The sequence below is a fragment of the Prunus avium genome, chromosome 3, assembly GCF_965620075.1.
Source record: "Prunus avium chromosome 3, drPruAviu1.hap1.1, whole genome shotgun sequence".
NCBI lineage: Eukaryota > Viridiplantae > Streptophyta > Magnoliopsida > Rosales > Rosaceae > Prunus > Prunus avium.
The window spans coordinates 27,949,250-27,961,789 of record NC_142286.1 but is presented as its reverse complement, the minus strand read 5'-3'; the positions used below and the strand labels follow the sequence as shown (position 1 = coordinate 27,961,789).

At 50.7% G+C, this 12,540-nt stretch overlaps 1 protein-coding gene across 1 annotated transcript; it reads right to left on the bottom strand.

Moving 5' to 3' along the window:
- Positions 1–8,453: 8,453 nt before the first annotated feature.
- Positions 8,454–9,718, bottom strand: LOC148295865 (uncharacterized). Its single transcript, XM_088250768.1, has 2 exons — positions 9,209–9,718; positions 8,454–9,138 (listed from the first exon to the last, which is right to left on the bottom strand). Exons 1-2 carry the CDS (start codon positions 9,554–9,556, stop codon positions 8,488–8,490), a joined length of 999 nt encoding a protein of 332 aa, XP_088106894.1. The 5' UTR covers positions 9,557–9,718; the 3' UTR covers positions 8,454–8,487.
- Between the last annotated feature and the right edge of the window lie 2,822 nt (positions 9,719–12,540).

The window sequence follows — 12,540 nt, the reverse complement described above, 5'->3', positions numbered from 1 at the left end:
GCAGGACTGCAAAATGACACATTATTGACATTTGGATCTACTGACGTGTCTTAGAAATCGAAGGCAGAAGACCTGCCACGTCTTTGCATGCCAAACCATACGACCGCGTAAAGCATAAACCAAAGAGGGTTGTTTTGTTTTCCGCTTCGAGACATACTGTGATCAGTGACGGATTCAAGATTCTTAGGTTATGAGGTGTAAAAGTTTTGAAACATAAAACAAAACGATAGCACTTTCTTTCTTAAAACACATAACTATAATCATTTAATCAAAATACAAAAGGCTAATCAATTCATATTAAGAAAAACCCTAATCAATTAATGAAAACACAAGACCTTAATGAAATATTTATAAATAAAAAAATCCCTAATCAACTAATCAAAACACAAAGCCCTAATCAATTACTCAAAACACAAGCCTTAATGAATTAATGAAAATAGTATCAATAAACCTTTGACGAGGAGGAAGAAATGTTCATTTGGGGGGTTAATGAAGGGGATGAATCGGGCTGAGCAAGTAAAAGGAGCTGGGGTGTTTGGGTTGACTCAGTTAATTTAGGTTTGCACCAATGGTTTGTTTGGGTTTTTGAAATTTTGATTTATTCGCAATGGGTTTTTCAATTTATGTGTAGATTACCAAAGGATAAAAAGAGTTGTAAATTTTTTACATATACAATATATATATGATGTTTTGGTTCTTTTGGTTATTTGGAATGTATTGTGAGTACTTCTGGTTACTCTTCACTTCATTGATTACACAACATATGAAAGCCTATAATTATAGGTCTAAGGTAACAAAAGGCTATATAAAATTGTCAGCCAAGGTCGATGGCACATATCATAGTGGAAAAATATGTTTAGCCTAAGAAGAGTGGTGTCAAATTCGAAACCCCTAAGCACCAGTGAAGAGCAGATCTAGAAAATTTTATAGAGGTCGGCTAATATTTTTTTTTTAATGAAAAATGAAAAATACATTATATAACTTTTTTTTTCTTCTTCAAAACAGGTTTACATGGTTAATTGGCTATAGGTTATAGGTTTTTATTTTCTTTTTTTTTAAGGGAGTTTTACTAAAATACCCAAAATAGGGGTTGAAATTATAAAAATACCCAACACCCAAAACACTTTATAAACATACCCAAAACTCATCATTACACACATTCAAAACCCATTTATAAATATACCCAAAACCCATCATTACACACATACCCAAAACCCATTTATAAATATACCCAAAACCCATCATTACACACATACCCAAAACCCATTTTGGGTATGTTTCTATGTTTAAATAGTACTTGGGTATTTTTATAAATACATGTCTAGGATTGGGTATTTTTATAAATATCTATTTTTTTAATGCAAAGGAAATGAGTGGTAGCAACTATTCTTCAACTAACAATTTTTAAATTTTATGGGAGTACAAATAGAAGTAGGGAGTGCAATCATATAGATCTACAATTGCACAATCACAAGCTACAACCATTCAACAAAACCAAAGACAACTAGACTATATAAAAGCAGAGATCAAGTAAATAGATTAAACCATAAAAAGGATGAATCATCAATAAAATCCAAAATTTAACACCCAAACCCTAAAGAACCCATTGGATATAGGTTAATACAATTTTAAAGATGTTTGTACCATATCTGACCCTCCACTCGTACAACGACACGTGGATCTCATAAACTCGCCCAAGCACCCAAGGCCTCGGACAATCGGCATAGGCTACTGATGATATTGTCTCAAAGCAGCAAAAGATCATTACAGGGCCCAACACAGCCTACAATCGGTATCCCCTACCGATTCTGCAGAATCAACCTCGAAGCACCCGCCTGAAATATCTAAGGACTCGTGTCAACCTCACAGGGCCCTCCCACGAGTCCCACATCGGAAATGAACACCACAAGCATACTAAATGCCCTCTATAAGTATGCCCCTCCCACTACAATACAGGGGTAAGACTTTTCAGCTTGACTTTTATACTACTATATAGTCAACAGCAAGAGCTCTTAAAAACAATCTTACTCGAGCATCGGAGGGTCTTAGGCTGGTTCCACACCGGTTCCATAGACTTTACGAGCTTCGCTTATCTTCTATTCAGGATCAGCATCCAAGGACAGGAAGAATCGGCATCCAACACCCAATCGATCTCTTGATCGTCCATCCCACTTGTAAGTTGCACTCATCTCTATCTATTCAAGATTTAGCGTCAACAGATTGGCGCCGTCTGTGGGAATCGCTTATCGATCAACCCATATCTCAAAACAAAGAACTCTGAGACCAAAAAATGAATCCATCTTCGGCCCTCCCTACCGATGGCCCCATCCTCGGCCTCGTTGGCGAGCCGAATCCAACTCCCTTGCTTCAGACACCTGCTCGACCGACCACCCTGGAGGCTCGGATGGAGACCCTACAGCAGGATATGGCAAGAATGCAGGAGCACAACAATGTTCTCGCCTCCAAACTGGATGACACCCAGAGGCAACTGCATCAACAACAAACACTCTCCGCCCAGTTGCAGAACGATCGGGAACCAGCCACACAGCTTCGGCAGGAGAAATCGTTTAAAAGCGTACGAAAGCCCACTTTCCAGGATAGAGGGAAGCAGCAGGCCGCGAACGGACCAACTGTCTCCCGAAGACTGTTCGTGCCCACTCCGAAGGAACGCCATCCCGAATATCGCGTTTATTCTGATTGCCGCGAGAGGATCAACGATCGGCGCAGGGAACGGCAGTCATCGCCCATCCAGGTCCGGGCGAAGCTAGACGATCCACGCCTGGAGGTACTTGGACCAAAATCCCCCTTACGCCAGAGGTACGGCGCGATCGGCCTGGAAGAGACGGACGAATCAGATTATGTTCCAACATCCCCAGGAACCACAATCTCATCGGCAGGGCCCTCTGCACGACGCCACAGCCACCGATCAAGCCAAGACAACGATCGGCGAAAAGGAAATTACGAGAGAAGCCCCAGCCGAACGGCAGACCAAGGAAGGCGAGGTCACAATACTGACCAACGCACAGGGAACCGAGCGATCGAACCCTTTGGTGACGATCTTCCATCTACCGATCCGACTATTCGTCTCCTCCTACAGAAGATGACTCGCATCGAGAAGGAACAAGACCAGGCTCGGACACCAACATGGGGAACGGTACAGCCAGGGCCGTTCACCAATCGAATCCGGACATTCAGACACGAGAAGGAGGTCCAAGCACTCCGCATATCGTTTTATTCGGGGGTCGAAGATCCCGTTACCCACATTCATACCTTCCAATCAGCTCTGGGTTGCAAAGGACTGACGGACGAAGGCCAATGTTTGCTATTCCCCTCCACCCTGACCGGAGCCGCTCTGAATTGGTTCTATCGGATGGAGCCAGACACGGTCGACAATTTCAATCAGTTGAAGCAAACCTTCCTCAACCATTTTATGATTCAGACCGATCGCCTATATTCCGCCGATGATCTATATACCGTTCGGCAGCAAGACGATGAGCCGTTGAGGGAATATGCGGCTAGGTTCAGCCATGAGTACTCCAGATGTCCGGAAACTGACGACAGGGCGGCCTTCGGTGCCTTCAAAAGCGGCCTTCGGTCGTCTCAGTTTCGTTATTTGGTCCACAGCAGCAACTGGACCACCTACTCCGAATTAATGAAACAGGCGGCTATCCACGCCAAGGCTGAGCATTTCAACTCCAAGGGATCGGCTTCGACCCCAATAAACAAAACGGCGTTGACTGATCAGCCTCCAACGCAGAACTACGACCGATTCCCGGTCGACCGATCGGCAAACCAGGCCCCCTACCGAACGGCACCCCCTGTCCCTGCTTTTTCCACTCAGCGAAACAAGCGGAAGGACAACTTCCGGGAACGGCAGGACAACAACAAGAAGGGCAACCACAAGGGGAATCGGCCAGACGAAATCTTCACTTTGCTCAACACCACTTATGAGCAAGTTCTCCTGACCGAAGGGGATATGATACCGAAGCCGAACAATCGGAAACTCCCTCGCCAGAGCGAAAAAGACACCGGTGTCTTCTGCCGGTACCACCAATACAACGGCCATGATACGGAATCATGCATCGCGCTGCGCAAAATCGTTGAACGCCTCATCAATGACGGAAAGCTGGATCAGTATTTAAACACCAAGCCAGCAACGGATAACTCATTGAATCGGCAGATCAATATGATCAGTGGAGGGGCGCCTATTGCCGAAGCCAGCAACCGATCCGTTAAAAACTACGTTCATGCCGTACGGCATCCACAAATCCTCAGCGTGGCGGGAGGACGCAATGACAAAATTCAACGCAACGGTTGGGAACCTATCACCTTTTCTGAAGAAGAAGAGCGAGGCATCATCTTCCCCCACTCTGATCCTATGATCATACGGGCTGATATATCGGATTTCGACGTAGGCCGAATCCTCATCGACACCGGCAGTTCGGTCAACGTGCTATTCGCCGACGCTTTCAACGCCCTCGGCGTGGACCCTCGGCATCTGAACAAGGATATCACCCCTCTCCTGAGCTTCTCTGGCGACGTGGTTGAACCAATCGGCAGTGTCCAGCTCCCGTTCGCTGTCGGTACCATCCCCAGACGAACGGTCCTCTACACCCATTTTCTAGTGGTCGACTGCCCAACGGCATACAACGCTATCATCGGCAGGACGGCGCTCACAAAAATGAAGGCCATGCTGTCACCACACATGCTCCTCCTCAAGTTCCCCACACACGCTGGCGTCGGCCAAGTGCGAGGGGACCAATTGAGTGCACGGACGTGTTACGTTTCGGCAACCAAGGAATCGGCAAGGGCTGCGCTTCGCGAAACATACTCGGTCGCCACCAGCTTGGGCGTACCGAACGGCAGGGGGACGGACAAACCAGATGACCCCCGAGATGATACTGTAACCCCGCAAGCGCAACCCGCCGAAGATTTAGAACCAGTCACCCTCTCCGAAGCACAACCGGACAGACAAGTTCGAATCGGTACAACCTTGAGTCCGGCACTCAGGGCCGATTTTATCACCTTCCTGCAAACCAATGCAGAAGTCTTCGCCTGGTCATACGACGATATGCCCGGCATCGCCCCGAGTGTCATCAGCCACAAGCTCAGCATCTGCTCCACTTTCAAACCCATCAGGCAGAAACGGCGGGCCTACGATGCCGAACGGTATGAGGCAATGAGGCTCGAAGTAGACAAACTGAAGACCATCGGCTTCATCCAGGAAGTAACCTACCCAATTTGGCTGGCAAATTCGGTTTTAGTCAAAAAATCAAACGGCGCCTGGAGAATGTGTCAAGACTATACCGATTTAAACAAGGCTTGCCCAAAGGACAGCTTTCCTCTGCCACGGATCGATCAGATGGTGGATGCCACGGCAGGCCATGAACTTCTCAGCTTCATGGATGCATACTCAGGCTACAACCAAATATTCATGAGCCCTACCGATCGCGAACACACGGCATTCATCACCGACAAGGGACTTTACTGCTACAACGTCATGCCGTTCGGCCTGAAGAACGCTGGGGCGACATACCAGCGCTTGGTCAACAAAATTTTTTCCGACCTCATTGGCACCTCGATGGAAGTCTATGTGGATGATATGCTGGTCAAGAGCAGAACGGCCGATTCTCATCTCCACAACCTTTCGCTCATGTTCGGCGTCTTAAAAAAGTACAACATGCGCCTCAACCCGAGCAAGTGTGCCTTCGGCGTTTCCTCGGGCAAATTTCTCGGCTTCATGATCAGCCAACGAGGAATCGAGGCCAACCCTGAAAAAATCAAGGCATTACTCGACATGCAGGTCCCGAAGACACAAAAGGACATTCAGAGTCTGACTGGGCGTGTCGCCGCTCTAGCCCGGTTCATCTCCAAGGCTACCGATCGGTGCGCTCCATTCTTCAAAGCCCTCAAAGGAAGCAAACGGCAGATTGTCTGGACTGCCGAATGCGATCGCGCCTTCCAAGATCTTAAGGCCTACATGAGCAGAGCACCCCTATTATCCACTCCTCTCCCCGGCGAAGAACTCATCCTCTACCTCTCGGTTTCGGCAACGGCACTTAGCTCTGTGCTCATTCGCAAGCCGAACGGCATCGAACTCCCCATTTTCTACATTAGCCATGCTTTGCAAGACGCTGAGATTCGGTACCCCGAGCTCGAAAAACTCGCCTACGCTCTCGTCCTTTCAGCACGCAAGCTTCGGCCATACTTTCAGGCTCACAGTGTTACCGTCCTCACCAATCAGCCTCTGCGCCAGATACTCCAGAGACCGGAGACATCCGGTCGGCTAGTCAAATGGGCCATCGAGCTCGGCGAATTCGACATCCGCTACCACCCTCGTCCTGCCGAGAAGGGACAGGCTGTAGCCGATTTCATCTCTGAGTTAACCGCGTCCGAGGGGCCAGTTTCGAAGGACGCCGCATCCGATTCATCTTCGACGGTACCAGTCGCCCACCCGACCGAAGGAATCTTTAATCCGTCAATTCCACTTTGGACTCTCTACGTGGACGGTTCGTCCAACCGACAGGGCAGCGGAGCCGGCTTGGTACTCAAGGCCCCTGACCAGACAACCATCGAATATGCCATCCGATTCCAATTCCGGACTTCCAACAACGAAGCCGAATATGAAGCTCTGTTGGCCGGCCTTCGGCTCGCTAAAGAAATGGGCGCTCAGCAACTCAGGATCTGTAGCGACTCACAACTTGTCGTGAACCAGATACTGACTGAATTTGAAGCCAAGGACACTTCGATGGTTGCCTACTTGACACACGCTCGCCGATTGCTGCACCACTTCACTGCGTACCAAGTTCAACAGATCCCCAGATCCGAGAACAGCCACGCCGATGCTCTATCACGCCTTGCATCAGCGATCGACGACAACATAGGGCGCCGTGTGCCGATCGAGGTCCTCACTCGGCGCAGTACCACCGACCTCGAAGTACATGCCGTTCGGCAGGATCCAAGTTGGATGGATCCTATCCACGCCTACCTCGCCAACGGCACGTTGCCTGGCCCCAAACCTGAAGCAACGACTATCCGCCGCCGATCGGCACGATACCTCCTTCTGAATCAGATTCTCTACCGGCGTGGTCACTCCTTATCATTGCTTGGGTGCATGACCCCGCAGCAGGGAAACTACGTCCTACGAGAGATTCACGAGGGGGCCTGTGGGGACCATTCTGGGGCTAGATCATTGGCTTTCAAGACCATTCGGCAAGGGTACTACTGGCCGACTCTCCATGCCGATGCCACCACCCTGGTCCAGAAGTGCGATCAATGCCAGCGTTTCGGCTCCGTTCCAAAGCTGCCTGCCGAACCACTCTCTCCGATTGTTAGCCCATGGCCCTTTGCCCAATGGGGTTTAGACCTCATCGGCCCTATGCCCCAGGGCAAGGGACAGGTCAAATTCGCCATCGTCGCCGTCGACTACTTTACCAAGTGGACCGAAGCCGAAGCTTTGGCAACAATCACTGCAGCCAGGGTTGAACATTTCGTATGGAAGAATATCATTTGTCGATTCGGCCTCCCGAACGCAATAATCACCGACAACGGAAAACAATTCGACTCCTCTCAGTTCCGGCACCTATGCCACCGATTTGGCATCAACCTGTTCTTCGCCTCCCCAGCACATCCGCAGTCGAACGGCCAAGTCGAAGCAATCAACAAGATCATCAAGAAGACGCTGAAGAAAAAGCTTGGGACAGCTAAAGGAGCTTGGCCCGATCTCCTTCCGGAAGCGCTATGGGCCATTAATACCTCCTATCGACGGTCGACTCGCGAGACGCCATTTTCCCTTGCCTTCGGTTCCGAAGCCGTTGTTCCAGTCGAGATCAACGCACCATCGTGCCGAACGGCATCTTACGAGCCAGAGCAAAACGAAGCCCAGCTCACTCTCAACCTGGACCTCATTGAGGAACACCGTTCCCAGGCTCAGCTTCGGAATGCCGCCTACAAACAACGGACTTCCCGCTACTACGACTCGCGCGTCAGACGCCGATCGTTTAAAGTAGGGGACTGGGTACTACGCAAAATCTCCCTCGCCACCAAGGACTCCAACGACGGCACCCTTGGTCCATCTTGGGAAGGTCCTTACGAAGTTGTCACCATCTGCCGCCCAGGCACTTACCGTTTGCGTGGTACCGATGGCCAAACCCTCGGCCACCCTTGGAATATAGAACATCTCAAATATTACTACAAGTGAACGCCCCTTCGGTCATCACCTCTGTATCATACCTTCGGTCGTCACCTTCGGTCATCAACTTTTGTAATCGGTTTAATTTGGAACTCCCTATTCTATACATACGGCACTACCATTCAGCAATATTATGTCAAACATACTCTACATACGACATGCGCACATACAGAATTAAGGGACATGGCACATTAACCCGAAACAAACTGAACATTGATAAATAAGGGGCCACAGAAGGGCCATCTGTCTTTACAATACGCCGTTCGGCACGCTCAAAAATGTTAAAAACAACAAGTCTACGAGGTGGGTGGATCGGCTTCGGTCGCTACAACATCGACATCAGCTGACGCAGGCACAGGATCAGTCGACGGCTCGGCAGTAGACGTAACGGCAGCCCTCGGCCCGGGATGACCTTCCTCCCCACTGCTTGAATCGGTGTCGTCGGTTTCCTCGGCCTCGGCATCCTCGCCCTTGTAGGCCTCCACCATCTCTTCGGTCACCCCTTCCGGCAGCGGTGGTGGATCCCGGAGGAAGTTCAGGTTCAGCTTCTTGTCAGCATTATACCGTTTGACTCGATAGAGAAAGTCGTCACATTGCTCCATGACCTCTCTATCCACCAAACGTGTAAACTCCTCCGACGATCGGTAGTCCGCAACGGCCTTCGCCTTCTCCTCTACCAGCTCCCTGGCATGCGACCGCTCGGCCGCATCCATCGCCACCTCTACCGCTGCCTTCGCCTCATGGGCAGCCATCACGTCCAGCTCGGCCGCCGCCAGCTTCGACGCCAGCTCAGCAATTTTCGCCGCATTCTCCTCGGCACGCTGGTCCGCCTCCTGCAGCATCTTTCCGGCATCAGCGATCTTCGAACGGCCCTCTTCAAATCTCTTTTGGTACCGTTCGGCAGCATTCACAGCTCGCTTCGCGCAGAGCCACATGTCCATATTAGCCTGCCACACCAACGGACACATTAATACATGCCGAATCAAAGTATCCTTGAGCTACAAATCCTACACTTACCGCTGCTTGGAGACGGAAGGCCCGACCGGTTTGTTCACGCAACGTCTTCGTTGACAGTTGCTCCAGCTCAGCCAGCTCCATCTGAGCACCGTCAATCATACAGTTGATGAACGGCACAGCCTTCCGAGGACACGCGATGTTAACCGGTCCCTCCTCTCCCTCCACCTCATCATCAGGGATCAACACCGATGTCCCCTCGTTCGGGCCCCTTGGCCGTTTCGGCAACGGCGTCACATCGATGGGACCCTCGATCTGCCGTTTGCCCGTCATTTGGAGGTGGGCCTCCCGAACGACCTCTGCCTCCGCCGCCCTCTTCTCCCTCCGCCTGCTCAGCCACCGTCTGCTCATCAGCCGACGTCCCTCCCGCTGGCCCTGCCGTCTTTCTCTTCTTCGGCCCGGGGGACTGAACCTTCTTCGTCTTTGGCGCCCCTTGCCCCTCCAGACGCCTCCTCGTCGCCTCGCTCATAGGCCTCCCTCCTGCCACTGCAAAACAGGAAAAGCACGAAGTCAGAAAGGAAACGGCAGCATAGAAAAAAACACCGACCCTGCCGAACGGCATCTCTTACTTTGCCTTTTTTCTTCTTCCTCTTCCTCCTTCACCCTCCGATCGTGTTCGGCCCTACCGATCAGGCCTGCCTTGAACAGATTCCGGAAGTAGAGCAGCTCCTTACAAAACCGATCTTCTTCGGCAATCTTCGCTCTCACCCTCTCGATTGCTTCAATCTCTCTGATCGGTGCGGCCGGCCGTTTCAAGGACACTGAAACCAAAATACAACGGTCAGTACCCAAAAAAAAAAAAAAAAAAAAAAAAAAAACACTATTAACCCTGCCGAACGGCAGGTTCTACCCTACCGACTGTCTGGAAGGACGTAGGAATCCTCCTCTCAACGATAACTCCGGGTGCCGATTCCCAATCACCGGAGACAATCACTCGACGCTTGCGCCACGTCTTTTGAGAGCTCGGCACCCCCACCACAAAGTGCCCACGCTGCCCTGCCGAGAGACAGTTGGACTGAACCCACCCTCCATGATCGGCACTCTTCGCCCTCGTCACACTGTACAGCTGGGCGAACTGTTCGTAGCTTGGCTCCCCCTCACCGGCCAAGCTGAACGCCGTGATCGTCCCGAGCAGCGTAATCCAAAAATTTGGGTTATACTGCCCTGGCGCATAACCGATCGCCGCCAGGATCTTCTGCACCGAATGCTTTAACGGCAGCCGAAGGCCATGCTTAAACACATCTGTGAAGAAGACCACCCCCTTGTCATTGTCACTTAGCGACTCTAAGGGCTCCGGAATTCGCATCCCTACCGATTCCGGAATGTTGTACTCCGACCGAATCTTCGCCAACTCGGATTCGGTCAGTGTGTTCGGCTCTAAGTCATCTACTCCGAACACAGGTTCCGTGGGCTTCGCCATCGGGATCCGTTGCCTACCCCTGACGACCCTCAGTACCCCTTCCCCGGGAACGGCAACAGAGACACCACCCCCATCGGCCTCACGACCCGAGGTCGAAGGCTCATCACCCCCAGGCACCCTCGTTGAAGTACCCCCAGCCTCGGCACGCCCTCCTGCCCCCTCCACTATCTCACAGCTCGAAGAGCTCGCAGATTCAGAACTCCCACTCTCTTCGGCAGAACTCCCCGAGGACGACTCATCCTCGTATGCCCTCGGACTACGCCTACGCTCGGATTCGGTATCTGACATCTACAAACAACACACGAACGTACACTAAGGGCTGTGCTAGAATCCAAATCCTATTCTACCTCCTAAAAACACTACGTTCATACGTGTTCATGCGTGTTCATGCTTGTTCATACATTGTTCAAACATAAATTCTTGCAATTCAACACTTTGATCCATGGGAATACGAAAACACGGCAACATACCTTGTTTGCACGGTGGCTCAAGTTCGTCGGAAATCGCCTCCGCCTTGTTCAAACTTGCCGGAAATCGCCTGCTCAGCCTCAGCACGGTTGCCGGAAATCGCCTCTCACAAGCTCTCTTTGCTCTCAAAATTTCCAAGTATTTGTACTCTCGTCTTCTCCTCACATTTATAAGGCCGATTTAGCATCGGGAAGCGAAGCGACGCATCGGGATACGAAACGACGCGGCTCTTCACAGCCATGCCGACACGTGTCACGCATGCATGGGAGAAACCAAACGTCAGTTGCAACGCTTCCAATCCTCGGAGACGCTTCAACTTCCCGAACGTGGCAGATCTAGCCACCTTCGAGCACAACTCCACTAACCAACGGCAGGCGCACATTGATGAGTTCTCACTCACCTCTCGTGCCGAACGGCAGGCGCACATTGATGAGTTCTCACTCACCTCTCGTGCCGAACGGCAGGCGCACATTGATGAGTTCTCACTCACCTCTCGTGCCGAACGGCAGGCGCACATTGATGAGCGCACATTGATGAGTTCTCACTCACCTCTCGTGCCGAACGGCAGGCGCACATTGATGAGTTCTCACTCACCTCTCGTGCCGAACGGCAGCCGCATATTCATGAGTTTTCACTCGCCCCTTCGCAACAACCGGCACATCATGCTGTCTCCTATCCAAGCTCACTCCCTTGGGCACTTGGGGGACTACATACCACCATCGGCAATTATGGGACCATTGTGTCCGGGTCAGAATGCCGAGGACAGATTCAAGTCCCCAACCGAGAAGCTTCTCAATCGGCAACTTGGGGGACTACTGTTTGTACCATATCTGACCCTCCACTCGTACAACGACACGTGGATCTCATAAACTCGCCCAAGCACCCAAGGCCTCGGACAATCGGCATAGGCTACTGATGATATTGTCTCATAGCAGCAAAAGATCATTACAGGGCCCAACACAGCCTACAATCGGTATCCCCTACCGATTCTGCAGAATCAACCTCGAAGCACCCGCCTGAAATATCTAAGGACTCGTGTCAACCTCACAGGGCCCTCCCACGAGTCCCACATCGGAAATGAACACCACAAGCATACTAAATGCCCTCTATAAGTATGCCCCTCCCACTACAATACAGGGGTAAGACTTTTCAGCTTGACTTTTATACTACTATATAGTCAACAGCAAGAGCTCTTAAAAACAATCTTACTCGAGCATCGGAGGGTCTTAGGCTGGTTCCACACCGGTTCCATAGACTTTACGAGCTTCGCTTATCTTCTATTCAGGATCAGCATCCAAGGACAGGAAGAATCGGCATCCAACACCCAATCGATCTCTTGATCGTCCATCCCACTTGTAAGTTGCACTCATCTCTATCTATTCAAGATTTAGCGCCAACAAAAGAGAAAGAGACCTACTACTTCTAAGCTCTCAAGTTCAAATATAAA

Bases quoted from the DNA above. Each gene is read 5' to 3' on its own strand.
- LOC148295865 (XM_088250768.1), bottom strand. From the start codon at position 9,556: ATGAGCAGACGGTGGCTGAGCAGGCGGAGGGAGAAGAGGGCGGCGGAG. The intron at 9,139-9,208 runs GTAAGTGTAGGA...TTGGTGTGGCAG, and splicing joins CCTTCCGTCTCCAAGCAGCG to GCTAATATGGACATGTGGCT.